Source organism: Salvia hispanica, chromosome 5 (assembly GCF_029641045.1).
Source record: "Salvia hispanica isolate PSC_SH4W2 chromosome 5, Shi_PSC_v1, whole genome shotgun sequence".
NCBI classification, from domain to species: Eukaryota; Viridiplantae; Streptophyta; class Magnoliopsida; order Lamiales; family Lamiaceae; genus Salvia; species Salvia hispanica.
Window position 1 is genome coordinate 16,230,611 of NC_142696.1, and position 16,365 is coordinate 16,246,975.

The 16,365-nt window shown below is 39.9% G+C and overlaps 1 protein-coding gene and 1 pseudogene across 1 annotated transcript; one reads left to right on the top strand and one right to left on the bottom strand.

Annotated features, from left to right (window-relative positions):
• Positions 1–4,340: 4,340 nt before the first annotated feature.
• On the bottom strand, positions 4,341–5,864 carry LOC148926353 (uncharacterized; annotated as a pseudogene).
• Positions 5,865–6,895: 1,031 nt separating this feature from the next.
• On the top strand, positions 6,896–15,146 carry LOC148926354 (putative F-box/LRR-repeat protein 23). The gene is made up of 3 exons (XM_089059098.1): positions 6,896–6,954; positions 9,653–9,937; positions 14,825–15,146. The coding sequence occupies exons 1-3, from the start codon at positions 6,896–6,898 to the stop codon at positions 15,144–15,146; spliced, it is 666 nt and encodes a 221-aa protein (XP_088915224.1).
• The last annotated feature ends 1,219 nt before the right edge of the window (positions 15,147–16,365 follow it).

A 16,365-nucleotide genomic window follows, 5' to 3' on the forward strand; every position in this document is an offset into this window, starting at 1 on the left:
CCGAGACCTGCTTAGAGTATAAGTGGGAGAGTTTTGGCAGTGGGTATACTCGAAAGCATGATTTTGAGTATAAGTGGGAGATTGTTAGGATTGGTATACTGAAAAGCATATTTCGAGCTTGTTGCACGGATAGAATTGCTTGTATACAATAAATTCTACAATCCACTTTTAACCCAAGGCGAGAAGAAGTAATTTTATCGCATTGATGTTTGCTTGTGCATTTATAAGATGTTTCTCAAACATTTAAATGTATAAGAAGCAAATAAATCTAACTTTTCTACATAGTAGACTGGTCGTGAACGATGTTCACAGAAGGTGACGCAGTCGGTCCTTTGTAGAAGAGAAATAGAATTTCACAACCTAGATAGGCTTTGGCTACCTATCGTGAAAGGTTGCAGTGTCAGTCCGCATGTTTCCTTACCTTAGGAAATAAACGACACTGGTGTGGTATAGCACTGAAGGATCTAACAGTTGAGATAAGTCTTTCTTGCTATTTACCGAAAGACGAAGTCTTGGTGATTGTTATTTCTTAATCATTGTTGACATAACATTGAGCATACGATATTGATTATGCACTACTTTGATTTATCAAATGGTGCGGATTTTTCGCAATCCAAGAATCCTGATATCTTGGGTAGTGGTGATCAATGTCTAGAGGTGCTAGTATTGTTATTGCAATGAATCGTGTGCTGGGTGAGTCCAGTTTGATAATATCCTCAAGAGGTGTTCGAAAAAGGTTTTATTATTCAGAAACCCGGCCGGTTGGAATTTATTCCAGAATAATAAATAAAGATTTTGAACTAGACAACTCTTGGAAAAAGATATTAATTAATTAAAGTCAAATAGCAGACTTAAATTGATTAATGGATATTTATATCTTTAACACGGGAAATAATAAATTAAAGAGGTAAAAGCCCGGATTACTCGTAATTTGGGATTGGACGGGCAGTTAATATTATTATACTATAGTGGATGATAATAATATTCTGTTTGGACTTATATTAAATTGGGGCTCAATTTAATTAGTAAAAGTCCAACAGGTTTGGCCCAAGTCCAACCTCCATGGATCCCTAATCTGGCCCACCTTAGCTCAATATAAAAGGAGATTAGAAAGGAGACTTAATAGAATTTTAATCATTAATTTTCGTGCTCCCCTCTGGGAGTGGACGAAAAATCGGTTTTTGACAAAACTGATATTCTGTCTTCTTTCTAATCAAGCCCTTTTCGATTCTGACAAGCTTTGCCCACCCAAATGTCATAATCTGAGTTTGAGATACAGATTAGAAGATTTATGGTTGAGTACGAAGATCATCTCGTGGAGAAGGCGCAAGCAATCGACGATTCTTTGGAGAATCAGATCGGTAATTCTAAACCGTAGGAAATCATGAATTAGGGTTCTTATTCCTTAAACATGATTTATTTGTGTTCTTGAATGCAATTTGATTTGTTTAACATGTAGATAATTAATCCCATAATCGGTCAAATAGATCTGTAGATCTGATTTATTTGTGTATGCATGTCTTCCGCTGTGCAAGGGGCACCAATCCCCAGCAGTCCGTTCTTAGTGAACAACACTCCATGTCCTGGAGTTCCTTTCAAATATCGACAAATCCTTAGTGCTGCCTCCATGTGATCCGTCTGCGGTTTATGCATGAACTGACTAACGACCCCCACTGCATAGGCAATATCCGGCCTAGTGTGTGAGAGATATATGAGCTTTCCGACTAGTCGCTAATATCGACTACGATCAGTCAACTTGACTCCTTCTCTGATTTGCAATCCATGATTAACTACTATAGGAGTGTCTGCTGGTTTACATTCCAAGAGACCTGTTTCTGCTAGGATGTCCAAGATATACTTCCTTTGTCGCAGAAAAATTTCTTTGGTTGACCTTAGTACTTCAATCCCAAGAAAATACTTGAGATTCCCCAAGTCCTTCATCTCAAATTCTTGAAATAGATTCTTCTTTAAGTGCTCAATCTCTTCTAGGTCATCACCTGTAATAATCATATCATCAACATATATGATTAAACATGTAATCTTATCACCTCGCCTCTTCAGAAATAGAGTATGGTCTGAATTACTCTGTGTATATCCATAACTACTCATTGCCCCGGCAAACTTTCCGAACCACACTCTTGGGGATTGCTTTAATCCATACAATGTCTTCCTTAGTCGGCACCCTTCACCTGCTTCGAAATCTGATGCAAAATCCGGAGGTGCCTCCATATAAACTTCTTCTTCCTTCCTCAACTCACCATGTAGGAAGGCATTCGTTACATCGAACTGGTGTAATGGCCAGTCCTTATTAGCAGCAACAGATAACAGTACTCGGACAGTGTTCATCTTGGCTACTGGAGAGAAGGTCTCCGAATAGTCCACTCCATATGTCTGGGTATAACCTTTCACCACGAGACATGCTTTATATCTTTCAATCGAGCCATCGGGTCGTCTTTTGATGGTGAAGACCCAACGACACCCTACAGGTCGTTTCCCTGCTGGCAATTTGCATTTTTCCCATGTCAGATTTCGGATCAATGCATCCATCTCTTTCTTCATTGCTTCACTCCAATGTTTGCAACGCATAGCTTCCTCCCATGTTTGTGGAATTTCTTCTTCCTCATACAGTGCATTCTCAAAAGCTAGAGCCATCTCTGATAAATGGCCTTTAGCTAGATTCACAACAGAGTAGCGCGTTTTCTTGTTAATCTTTTCGGGTGTGTACCTCTTTGGTGGAACTCCTCTGTTTGGTCTTGGTGGAAGTATGTATCTCCCAGTGTCAGGATCAACTCCTTCAACTTCGATTTCTTTATCTTCCCCTTCTTCATCCTTGGTTGGGCTTTCTAGTTCTTCTGGGCTTACAGTATTAGTTAAACAATTATCTGTATCCACAAGAGAACTTACATTGGATAAACTTAATGGAGAGACAGTTGGAACGATGGCACCTTTCACGGTAGACTCCACCACATCAGTGACTTGCTCAGCGGTACTGCTTACTGCCTTCTCTGTTAAGTCTGCCTCATGATTACTTGACATTGGCATTGGCACTGAGATCCAACTTAGCGGGTCCGTACTACTGTTACTTTCAATATTATTCTCCCCCTGACCGCTAAGGTGGGTAAAGAAATACTCGGTCTCAAGGAAATTACAGTTCATAGTAGTGAACATGCGATTGGATTTTGGATCAAAGCGCCTATACCCTTTTTGATGTACCCCATATCCCACAAAAACACATTTAATAGCACATGGAGATAATTTGGTTCTTTGGTGTTTAGGAATGTGGACAAACACAGAGCATCCAAAGACACGTGGTTCAAGGGTTAAGGGTGGAGGAATTTTAGCGAGGGTGGATAAGACTTGTAGTGGAGTTCGGTGTTTAAGGATACTTGTGGGCAATCGGTTTAAGAGGTATGCTGAGGTGGCAATGGCTTCGGGCCAAAAATGCTCTGGGGCTTTTGACTCTATAAGCATTGAGCGGGTCATTTCAAGGAGAGATCGGTTTTTCCTTTCGGCTACACCGTTTTGCTCGGGAGTATAAGCACAAGTGGTTTGGTGTATAAGACCTTTTTTTTGGAAGAATTGCTTCATACTCGAATTTACAAACTCCCCTCCATTATCTGACCGAAGAATTTGAATGGTTTTTTGAAACTGAGTTTGGATGAGATTATAAAAATGGGTAAAGTGTGAAAAAACTTCTGATTTCTGTTTCATGAAATATACCCAAGTCATGCGAGTGCAATCATCTACAAACACTAAATAGTATCTAAGACTTTGCCCCCCAATAATTGGTGCGGGCCCCCAAACATCAGAGTGTACCAAAGAAAATAGGGATTCAACCCGAGTTTGACTTAAAGGATAAGAATTTCGATGACTTTTGGATAGAAAACAAGTTTCGCAGTACATGTCATGCTTAGGAATAATATTCGGAAATAACAATTTTAAGTAACCGATAGAGGGATGTCCCAAACGCCGATGCCAAAGCCAAGCTTTCCGGTCGGCTGACCCGTGAGTTAGCATGGCAGTCCCTTTTTGAGCTATCTCATCCACGTAGTAGAGTCCATCGCGTTCAGTGCCACGCCCAATTATCTCCCCGGTTCGGATATCCTGTAATAGACAAAATTGTGGCTGCATTAATAATGTACAATTCAACTCCTTAGTGACATGACTGATGGACAGAAGTTTATGAGACATCGAAGGGATATAGAGACAATTTGATAATTGCAAAGTGGGTGAGATGTTGACAATCCCGGCCCCCTCAACTACCGTAAATTCTCCATTGGCAGTCTGGATATGGGATTTTTGAGGTTTCTGAAGATCGGTGAGGTCTGAGGCATCATATGTTATTGTATCGGTTGCTCCACAGTCAAATATCCATTTGTCATTTTTTTCTGACTATTGGACACTGAACACGCAAAACCAAGCTTCTCGAGGGGCTGAAATTTATTTTGCAACAAAATCTGGGCATTTATAGAATTTTTAAGAGATTTAGGGGCTAATTGTGGCTGAATATTTTGGTGGGGTATATTCTGCCATTTTTGCAAACTTTGGGGGTCTCTAATAAAAGAGCCCCCAAACCCTTTTTTACCTGATAGATGCGCCGCCCCTTCTTCTCCCAATAATTCACCACTCCAGTCATTGACGATGCTCCCACTCCCTTCGGCGACGAAGTTCGCCGCCCCAATCGTGCTCGCCGGCTGGACAGCAGCGGTGTCGGCCCTTTTTGTCGGCTGGGCAGCGGCGCCGATTTGTGCGGTCTCCTGACCGCCGTGGACAGCGGTTCCTCTATCCCCTCCGACCGCTACGGCGGCGTGCCCGCCGCGGTTCCAGGCTGCTCGCGACGGTGGTGGCGGCGGCTTTCCGTGCTTCTCTTCCCACCACTCTGGATAGCCGATGAGCTCAAAGCACGAGTCTTTTGTGTGTGTTTTTCGTTTGCAGTAGGAGCAAACTAACTTTGATTTGTCTTCTTCATCACTCCGTCGATTCCTGTAAATTCCGGCGCGCCCGCCACCCCGAGAGCCGTCGGCGTGGTTCTGCCACCCACGGACGGCGAGACCCGCGCCGATTCCTTCGGTGGTGACCGCACCACTGGTGTTCGCCGGCTGCAGCACTTGGAGGCGTGTCTCTTCTTGTTGGACCAGATTGTATGCAAAATCAACTGAGGGAAGTGGATTTAATTTCAGTATCTCCCTTTTGGTTGATTCATACTTGCTATCAATTGCATATACAAATTGACACAATCTCTGATCTTGTATGAATTTATCGTGAATCTCTATATCCTCTCAGTATTTCATTGGGTTCTTCTGCTTTTGGTCGATCGCGATCCAGATTTCTTGTAATCTGCTCCATATCTCGTCTAATGAACTGTGTCCTTGCCTCAGTGTGCTCGCTTTGAACTGGAGATCATACACCTGGATTCTGTCTCCTCCGCTCCCATAAGTGACAGCCAAAGCATCCCAGATGTGCTTGGCCGTCGGATGCTGTGAAATTCGACTAACTAGTCGAGGCTCGATGTTTTGAATCAGCCATGTGAACACGCAGTGGTCAGCCTGTTGCCACTGTGCGAAAGCTGGATCGGTTCGTGGTGGGGAAGGAGGCACTCCGGTAACGTGAGATACCATTCCTCGACCGCTTATCGCCGTCTTCATGAGCACAGACCAAAGGGAGTAATTTTCTCCATTCAATTTGTTCCCACCGATGTCGAGGGGCTGCGTGTCTATTTTATATGGCTGAGCAGGGTTTTCTGGTGGATCTGTGTTGGATTTGTTCATCGCAAAACTATTGCGCATGAAATTTGCGAATTGCCGGGCAAATTCGTCGGCCATGGCTGTGTTTGTGGTTTCGGTTAACTGATTCTCTTCTGACATTGTGTGCTACTTGCACAGGTTTAAGATGCGGGGAAGATAAAAATGGAAAAGAACAGGAGGGCCGAGAGAGGTATCATGGACGATGATGATACCTAATCTGAGTCCTAACCTGCTCTGATACCATGTTAAATGGTATAGGCATCATACTTAGAGAAGAAAGTAATAGATAGCAAAAGATTGTATTGATTCGAATGAATGAAAAATACCCAACACCCATGTATTTATAGGGATGTTAGGGACTTTTGAAATACTACAATAAATGTGTTTCTTGGAACAACTCATATTGGAACAAGACATTATTAATGTTGAGTTCTTGAAACTCTAATTTCTCTTGGAACCCAAATATTCCTTTTCTCAACACGCGTTTCTATCAGATTAAAATAAATTCCAAAGAAAACAAAGTTAGAGAGTTAGAGGGAAACGAGAGGGCAGAGAAGAGATCATTAAGTGCAGCATGAGAGATATGGAGAGAAGAGAAACCGAGATAGAAGACGGTGAGTAGGGGCGGCGGTGGTGCTGTGTTTTGTCGGCAACAACCAGCGAAGCAGATGGGAACGGAGAGGCGCAACGATACGGCAGCGGCAGCAGCGATCGGTTGGCACTGGGAAATAAGAAAGAGAAGAGCGAGAAAGGGGCGGTGCTACCAGGAGCAGGAGAGAGTCGTTGGCAGCGGCGAACTTGCCGCTGTGATTTCTGCATTAACGTCGGGTTGACGAAGGCGACTGATTTTAGGTGATGCGAAGAGAGAGATGGCAGGACGCCGGTGACAGAGACAACGGCGTAGTGGAGCTGAGCGACAGAGGCAGAAGGAGGAGGGAGCGGCACGGGAGGCAGCGGAGGCGATTGTTTTGAACTGTGAACTGCCCCGATTGGGCAGGAAATCAACGACGCTAGTTGAGAGAGAGATGAAGGAGATAGACAGAGGTGGAGCTGAGCTTGTCGAGCTCATCGCCGATGAATAGAACGTTGGCAGCGGCGGTGCCGAGTTTTGCCGGAGAGAAGAAGTTTTAGAACAGGATAGAGAGAAAGAGATGGGAATCTGTTTTGGGGACAACGTGAGCAAGAGAGAGATTGAGAGTTCTATATTGAGGTGATGCACGAAGGAGTTGAATGGGAGAGATTGGAGTTATATTCTTGAGATGATACAGAGTGATGAAGAAAGAGGAAGACTCCTCCATTTGTGTTTCAATTGACTTTAATAAAATGAGTTGTACTCATTTTGATGATGGGTTAGACGTTGGAAATGTTAGATGGGCTTGGGATTTGTTCTAACTTGAGCCAAATTAATTGAAGAAGAAGTGAAGGATGTGCTAATATGTTCGTTTAAAGATCGGCCAATGATGGGAGCGTGAATGGACAGCCGACGTCACCCGCAACGTCTTGGGCGGTGCCCTCGAAAATAATTGAAAGAGGAGGAGCATGGACTCAAGGAAGGATTTTTCTTCGCAAATAAAATTGGAGTCGAAGTAAGGAAATTCAAATTCAGAAATTAAACGATCGAGGTGGGCTTTCGAACTAAAGTTTTCAAGAGCTTTCGATTTAATATATATCGGTTTGAGCATCATTTTATGTGACTGCAATTATTTAAATTCCAAGCATGATGTGAAATTTGTGATTAAAGTGAGAGTATTGAAAGTGATGTTATGTGATAATATGTGTTGATTTATTGAGTGATATTGTGATTTGTTCGACTTGTTGATATGATGTGAGATGATGTTCGACTTTGACAGAAAAATGATTTATGTTTCAAATAAGTTTTATGAGAAAAATGGAGTTTGCAAAGGGTATGTCATGCCATGTTTTTGTTTTGAGAAATGCCTATCTGTTTGTTTAGCAAGGGAGTTGTCCCTACTAGACCTATTGAAATCGAGTTCGGGTCTGACTAGGGAGTGAGTCCCTACTCAGACTAGTGTACACAATTGGGGATCGTGAGCCGTCTTTTGGGTCGGCCGATCTGGTGATCGAGTTTGCGGCCACATTCTCGTTTCACATGTTGTTGATGTTGAGGTTGTTGAGATGATGATGTTGAGATTGTTGAGATGATGAGGTTGATGATTGCTTAGTGGGGAGTGAGTCCCTACTATGAGTTTAATCGAATTCGGGTCCTAGCAAGGGTGCATCCCTACTTGGACTAGTGTACATGATGAGGACTGTGAGTCATCGAATGGGTTGGCCGGTTTTCGTGCTCGTGGAAAGTGGCCCCCTTACACGGCACTCTAAAGAACAGATATGACAGTTTCTTAAATAACTCAAGGAAAAATGGTTGTGTTTTGAAATGATGAGGAAAAGGATTTGAGGATGAGATGAAAGTTTGTGCTTGAAATGATTTTAGTGTCTCGGGCCTTTTTAAAGTTAAACCCTGAGGTCACTCAATGGTGGCATGACATAACTGTTTTATAAAATTGTTTTGGCATATGTTCACTAGTACATCAAGTACTCAGCCCTGCATTTGTTTTCCCAATGTGCAGGTTGAGCTGTGACGAGCGCGGTGGGTGTTGAACATAAAAGTGAAGAATGTCTATCAAATGTTCAGATTATGTTGTGTCTTCATACATAGCATCATTCTACTCTCGAAATGCTTCCGCTGAATGTTGTTTCTTTTAAAGTTCGTGTATAGTCGAGATAGTTTCATTTAGAGTTATTTCTAGCTTTATTCGAGCTATTTCTATTATATCGAGCTTTGGCCGAGTTTTGTTGTTTACCCCTTTCCTCCCCGCTTCTTTAACCCTCCCCTAGTCACGATTCCACTGTCTTTTCTATCCTTAGAAAATGCGGGCGTGACAATATCTTAACGAAATTCGGTGAACCGTACTTTTACGATATACCCGACTTTCAACGTTCAATGAAAATAGAATATTTGAGTTTTTGAAATAGTATTTATATTCTATAATTTAAAAAATATGTTAAATATATTTTTTATATAATTATATTTATAATTCACAATAAATTGTATAATTTTAAAATATATAAAATATATTTTATGTATAATTATATTTAAATTTGACTGTATACACCGAATTTCGGTATGTCGCAGTATATTGCGGTACCGAAAGTTCGATATTTTTGATATTTTTTCGGTATAATAAAGCCAATATTTCAGGATTTTTCCGCAACCCTACTCAATCCTTATAACACTACCTTTAAGAGGTTCCAAAGTTAAAAAATGTAGTACCAAAATTGCAAAGTTACAGTAGGAGATATTTAAGCTTCACAATTACTAACAAAGATGATATGTATAGAATTAAAAAATTCCAACTAATAAAGACGGAAGATAAACTAAAGATAATAATAAATCTAAAAGAAATACTCTCTCCGTCCCTAAAAATTTGTCACTTATTTTCTTTTTCGCCCGTCCCTAAAAATTTGTCACCTTTCACTTTTATCATTTTTGGTAGTGGACCTTACATTCCACTAACTCATTCTCACTCACATTTTATTTTAAACCTAATATATAAAAATAGGACCCACATGCCACTAACTTTTTTAACTCACTTTCTATTACATTTCTTAAAACCCGTGTCGGGTCAAATGGTGACAAAATTTGGGGGACAGAGGGAGTACTTCATCAATAAAGTTAATAACATACTTATTTCGATAGTCTTCTGGAATGTCTTTTTGGATTTCCCATGGATTTGAAACTTCGTTTTCCACTCTATAAATAGCGAGTTTGAATATGAGAAGTAGATCAAATACACTACTTCCGCTATGTCCACTACGGAACGATTTGATCAGCTATTGTCTCTAAATCACTCATTTCCCCTGGAGATATAACCTCTAATATTCTGCAGAGGCTGGGGCGGAAGAGATTCTTACAAGGGCCCTGGAGATATAACGAGGCTAGGGGCGGAGGAGATTCTCACAAGGGCACAGGCGGTGTGTACTAAATGGTGGAAGGTTTCCAAGGATCCCGTCTGGTGGCGAGTCATCAATTTCTGCAACCCTAGGCAGGGGCTTTTCAATAAAGAGTACAATGCTATGTGCCGCCGCGTAGTGGATCGTAGTCAAGAACAATTGATTGACCTCACCGTCCAGTACTTTGGCGATGATACACTCATGGACTACATCGCCAATAGGTAAAATTATATCAACTGTTACATGGGTTGCAATTTCACCTAAATTAGATAATGATTTTCAAGTTGTTCATTGTGTTCTAGAGTAATTGTTGGAAAGGATTGGTTAATCTTTTTCTTTGCTAATTATTTCACAGATTCATTTTAAAGATTTTGAATTGGATTTCAAATCTGTAATTGCGTTAGAAGCTTTACAAATTGGCACTACATTGCCAAATTAGTAAAATCATGTGAAGAATAATGATTCATGTGTTATCAGTAGCTAACTCTTCTTAGATTACTAACTACAACTAATTAGAGACATCAAACTGTCGGGGATGATCAATTGCTAACTCATCATTTAATTGCTAATTACAACTAATTTAAGATCATAGGATTTTAGAAAACGTGTGGTCTACAATTTGCCACGTGTAATTATGTTTTTATTAATTAAATCGAAAAAAAAATTCCAAATTAGGGTTTTGGATGAAAATGTATAGTGTTTTGAAAATATCAACACAAAGCTTTGGGAATGTCGACACAGTGCTTTAAAAATGTTAACTCATTGCTTATATTGACATTAACATATTTTATATAGTATGTTGACATTTCTGCTGTACGAAAAAATTAAAAAATTTTGAATTTTTTTTAAATTTCGACGTCGGAACATATGCATGTAGGATATCGTTGGAATCCTTATAAAATTATCTTTAATTTAATATATGTTATATGAATTTAAAGTTTTGAGATTTCTTTTAAAAGTTAGTTATAATTAATTTTGTAGTTAATTGGCATTAATACTCCTATTGATATTTTTTGTGCATGATATGGCGTGTTCACCTTCTTTGTTATAGCCAAATAAGGCCTCATTTGTGTCCAATTTAGAGTGTTCACCTTCAATGTATTTATTCTTGCTGGCCCTAGAGATACACCAGGCCCGCACTGTACCTTGAAGAAATAGCCATTTTTCATTTCTTTCAAAAAGGGTGGTAATTATATATGCATCGATCTATGAGTCCAGAATTGACTGTGAATTTCCTTCTTTACCTATGCATTTTGGCTTTTGCAACCAGCCACCGCCACTCTCTCTCCACTCTTCTCTCTCTGACTTCTTCTTCTTCTTCCCTGATCTCAATTCCTCTCTCAAATTAATGCTACCAAATTCAAAAAAACAAACGAAGGTCGCCACCGTCTCTGCACTCTCCTCGCATGCCCACGCCGCACCAGTCGTTTCCCACACACGGTCATACCGCAGACGTATTTTGCTCCGGTTGTGAAACAACGATTTGACTACAGTTTATGTAAATTACATGGTATGCGATTGTATGGATGCAAATGGATTTTGGGATCGATTTTTGTAGTTTCTGTAAAATGCTATGAACAGCCTCTGTATGTGTCATGAATGAAGTGAGGAAAAGTGGCTAACTTTGGGGAACTGATGAAAGTTGAAATTGTGAAGAAGATGAGAAAGCTCCTTGTTGGCTTCTGATAAAGAAAACTTCATGGGTCGATTTACAAAACTAGTAATTTAGAGATTGCAGATTTTTGTTTGATTGGAAAAGGAAAACAGGAATTGAAAGGGTGGGGGTGGGGGTGGGGCTTCTTCTTCTCGTTGAAATCTGCCAAGAACTTCCATGAGGTAATTTTTCATTCATTAATTTCCTTTTTATTCCACTACTAGTTTCCATAGATCTCAAATTAACAAAAAAATATGCTCTACCACACTCCGCCATTGGACTATTCTAGTTGGGATAATTTTTTGATTTTTTGCTATTATGTGTTTTAGAGAGGAGAGAGAGACAGAAACACAGAGTAAGGGGTATTATCGACCAACAAAAATTGAAGGAAAAAATTAAATTCAAAATTAAATTCCATAATATCAAAACTTGGGCTATTTATAGAACACTAAACAATGGGTTATTGGTGTAATTATGTGGGCCACCCAAGCCACATTTCTCATCTAGTTTCAATTCTAGACAAAAGAAATCAAAGCATCAGCAGCGGTGCTCAAAACGCCGTCCGTCCGTCCGTGCCAGCGGCAAAGACGATCTCGTCCGCCGCTGCGAGCAATCCGTCCGTGCCGCTGAACAGCCCTACGTGGCGGCGTTTGATTGGCCAACGACATAGCCGTTTGCAAATTCGATTTTTAAATTTTTTTAAAAAAAATTTGAAATTTATTTAAAAAATTGTTTTTAAATAAAAAAAAATATTTTCCCACTTCCCAAAAAATTATATCCGTTTTCTACCCACTTTTAATTTATTTTTCAGTTTTTTTTCCCCAAAATTCACATTTCATCTATAAATACCTCCACTTCAACACAAAAAAAAATCACATTCTCATCTATTCTATCATCTACATTTCTCTCATCTTTTTTCTCATATTCTCTCGTCTAAATTCTCACCACATTACACAGTGTCCGGATCCGGCGATCACCCCTCCGGCAATCGCGGTTGGAACCACGATTGGTTCGACTCCGACTCATTTCCTAGTCTGAAAACGCAATTTTACGGCCCCTTCTCAAAACCAAGGTTCGCAAGCTCCGGGTGGCTACCGTCCTTACCCGGTGCACGACCAAAATGCCTCCGGGTTTGGGTGGGCACCCGAACCCGGATCGGGAGGGAGCAGCAGCTCTACTCCTACTCCTACTTCTATTCCTACTCCTACTTCTCCTGTCCGTGGCACCCGCACCCCGTACACTCTGGGTCAGATGATGGCGATGTTCAAAGCCTACTTGGCAGTCTCCGAAGATCCGGAAGTTGGCACGAACCAAACTGGGGAAACGTATTGGTGGCGCATCACTCGTCTTTACAATGAAACCCGGCCAGGGGAACCATCTATCGCAATGATAGTATGGTGCGCAATTGCCTCTCCAGATGCAACGAGGCAATCGGTAAGTTCCAGGGGTATTACCTCCAGGAAGAGCGGTCGGCGGGGAGCGGCACGATCGAGCTCAACATCATCACTGCCGCCTTGGCGACCTACCAACGCATGGAGTTCAAAGCGTTCAAGTACCTCGATTGTTGGCAGGAGGGGCGCCTACATCTGAAGTATAGGGGTGGCATAGTAGCATCCTCCTCTAGCTCCTCCAGCAAACGGTCGAGGACGGTAGCCCTATCTGACGGCGCCTCCGATGATGTGGCTATCCAGCTTGCCGAAACTAACTTGGGTAGCTCCGACGCTGGCCCAAGCAGTTTCCGCCGGCCGCAAGGAAAAAAGAAGGCGACGACCACCCGCCGTCGCGCCTCGACTCCATCCGCCCCCGCCCCCGCTCCCTTTGTGCCTCCTCCACCCCCGAACAACACGTTGTGGACCCTCTTGGGTCAACTCTATTTGAACGATACGTCTAAGATGACTCCGGATCAACTTGCAACACATGAGCAAATGATCCATGGTCTCAAGAGGCAATTGGGGATAGAAGACTAGTCTTCCACGTGTGTAATTTTTAATTTGTAGGATTTTAATTATGTATTTTTTAATTTTCTAGGATTTTAATTATGTTTATCTTATTTTTTAAGATTTTAATTATGTAATTTTTATTTTTTAGGATTTTAATTATGTAATTTTTATTTTTTAATGCATTTTAATATTGTGGAAATGTTTTTATTTAAATTGAATAATAGATTGGTGGGACCCTTGAGCTTGTTCTTAGCTAAGAGCACGAATGTGGATGTTGTGCTCTTAGCTAAGGACAAGGAGTAAAAGTGGGTCCGGAGCCACTTCGTGCTCTTAGCTAAGAGCACGGATGAGGATGCTCTCAAAGAAGGTGAACTCAAGGGTTGAATGATCTTCACCTTTAATTTAAAATTCTAATGCCTATTATTTAGTTGTAGTTAGCAATTTGGTGGTAAGTTAGCAATATAGCACACCCATATAATTTATTAAATCTATTAATATGATGCCTTGAATATGCAACATCGTATTGACATTTTATATGTATTATATTGATATATTTGATAGTTGTGTGATACTAAAATGCTTCTTGAAAAATAGTATGAAAATCAAATTTTGACATTTAAGAAATTTATTAACTGGAAAGAGAAAGAATAATTTATTTATTTTCCTAAATTTATTGCTTCTGTTCAACCTTTTTTATATTTTGCCCGATTGATCATAGAAATTATAATTTATTTATTTTTTAAAATTTATTGCTTCTGCTTCGTCCTTGCTTATATATTTCTTTTTCCCGATTGATTATACTTCCTCCATTCATGAAAAATAGTTTCATTTTTCATTTCGATACGTATATAAAAAATAGTCTCATTCAAAAATTAAAAGTTTTTCTTAAATACTTTAACCATTTTTTTCTCTCTCTCATATTTCCTATCTTTTACTTTATCAGTTTCTTATTAAAATTTGCGTTATCTACTTATGGGATTCACGAAAAATAGTCTTATTTTGTCATTTTGGGACGTCCATAAAAAATAGTACTCCCTCCGTCCGCGATTAGGAGTCCTGATCACTTTTGAGCACTCATTTTATAAAAATGATAAAAAATAGTTAAAGTAGAGAAATGGTAAAGTAAAAAAGAGAATAATGTTGTGAAGACTCTTGTCAACATTATTCTCTCTCTTACTTTACCATTTCTCCACTTTAACTATTTTTAATTATTTTTATAAAACGGGTTTGCAAAAGTGACCGGGACTCCTAATCGCGGACGGAGGGAGTATCATTTTTAAAAATAGAAAATTTCTCTCATACTTTACCTACTTTTTCTTCCATATCTTTTACTTTACCAATTTCTCATTAAAACATTCGCCCCTCATATGAGACTATTTTTTGTGGACGGATCGATTGAGTAGTATAATGTAGTAGACATGAGAGATATGGCTTGTTTAGAAAATTTTCTCTTTATTTTATACCGGGGCTTCCTTTATCTTTAAAATTTATCTAATCATTTATTTGTTTTTCAGATCACCAAATCTGAAACGAGTTAAACTTAGAACTTGCTTTTTCATATCAGGAGATTGTGCAACTAGAATGGTTGCAAAACCAAGACACTTGGAAGAATTACACTTTACTATTAGATCAGGGATTGGTAGTACCCACATTGAAGCTATTGGTAATTCTTGCCCAATGTTGACATCATTTTCGTGCAATGGATTTAAGTGCAAGCTTCCAACACATGAATATAATGATTTTGATGATCAGTTTCGGAATTCTAGTGATGATTTTAATGAGCAGTTTCGGAATATATTTGCTCTTGCAATTAGAAAAAGCATGTCTAATCTATGACATCTTCAAGTTTTTGCTCATTGGATGGGAAATGAAGGACTTGAACTCATCCTTAACGGTTGTCCGCACCTTAAATCACTTGATATCCGACGATGTTTTGATCTCGATCTTCAAGGGGATTTGGGGAAAAGATGTCGTCAGCAAATAAAATATCTTAAACTCCCTCATGACTCGGTTAGTGACATACCGTGGCCAAATTGCGATGGTGGTGATCCGTTTAGTACTTCTGCAGCTTTGAACATTACGTATTAGACTATTTTTTATGGTTAGATAATAAATATTATAATCAGCCAGCGTTTTAAGTACAACTGAAGTAGATAGTAAAACTGTATTTCCTCTATTGATTTTTGACTTTTATCTATATGCACAAATAACAGGTACTTTTTTTCATTAATGTGTTCTGTGTTTAAATAAGTTGTGGTTATAACTGTTCTATTTTCGGTGTATCAATAATCCTTTATGTCTTTATTACTACTCTTTCTCATCAATAGACTTTATGCATATATTTTATTTTAATGATTACTATTCTCTCCATCCCATTCAAGATATCCACCTTTCCTTTTTAATTTGTCTCATTCAAGATGTCTACTTTCTATATTTAGAAATAAATCTCTCTCTCTACTCTTTCCTCATTAAGTTATTCAACTACATTTTCCTTTCTACTTACTCCACCTAACAATTCCTCATAAAATCTCGTGTCACTCAAGAATGTGGACATCTTGAATGAGACGGATGGAGTATAATAATAATGCCACTCTAGGCAATTTTGGGCGGGAAAACTGCTTATGTAAGAGTGTCTACAGTGGTGAGCGCCGCGGCGGAAGAGAGCGTGCCGCGTACGCGGCGTGGACGGGGCGCTGCCGCAGCGACCTATTGCACACCGCTGACCCCGCTGCGGCGGTGTCATCCGATTTTTATATTTTTTTTTTCTTAATTTATTTCTATAAATTCAACATATTCCTCTCATTTTTCACTTCACACATCCACATCTACACTACAATTTCACAATCATATTTTTATCTTTCTAGATTTCTTTACTCAATATGCAAGGCCACGATAGTGATTCCCTCGTCACTAGAGAATCCGGGTACCCGAGCAGCGGGTACTACAATAGCGGGTCTGGTGTAGCGAGTACCGGCACCAGCACTAGCAACCCCGCAGTCGACTCGGGGGCAAGCGCCGGCTATGTCAACCATTATTATAGTCATGCTCCGCCTCC

What these genes read in the sequence shown, in the direction of transcription:
- LOC148926354 (XM_089059098.1), top strand. Translation starts at nt 6,896, where the DNA reads ATGGGAATCTGTTTTGGGGACAACGTGAGCAAGAGAGAGATTGAGAGT. An exon ending in ATTGAGAGTTCTATATTGAG is followed by an intron (nt 6,955 to 9,652) that starts GTGATGCACGAA and finishes AATATTCTGCAG; the next exon opens with AGGCTGGGGCGGAAGAGATT. An exon ending in ATGGACTACATCGCCAATAG is followed by an intron (nt 9,938 to 14,824) that starts GTAAAATTATAT and finishes TTTGTTTTTCAG; the next exon opens with ATCACCAAATCTGAAACGAG.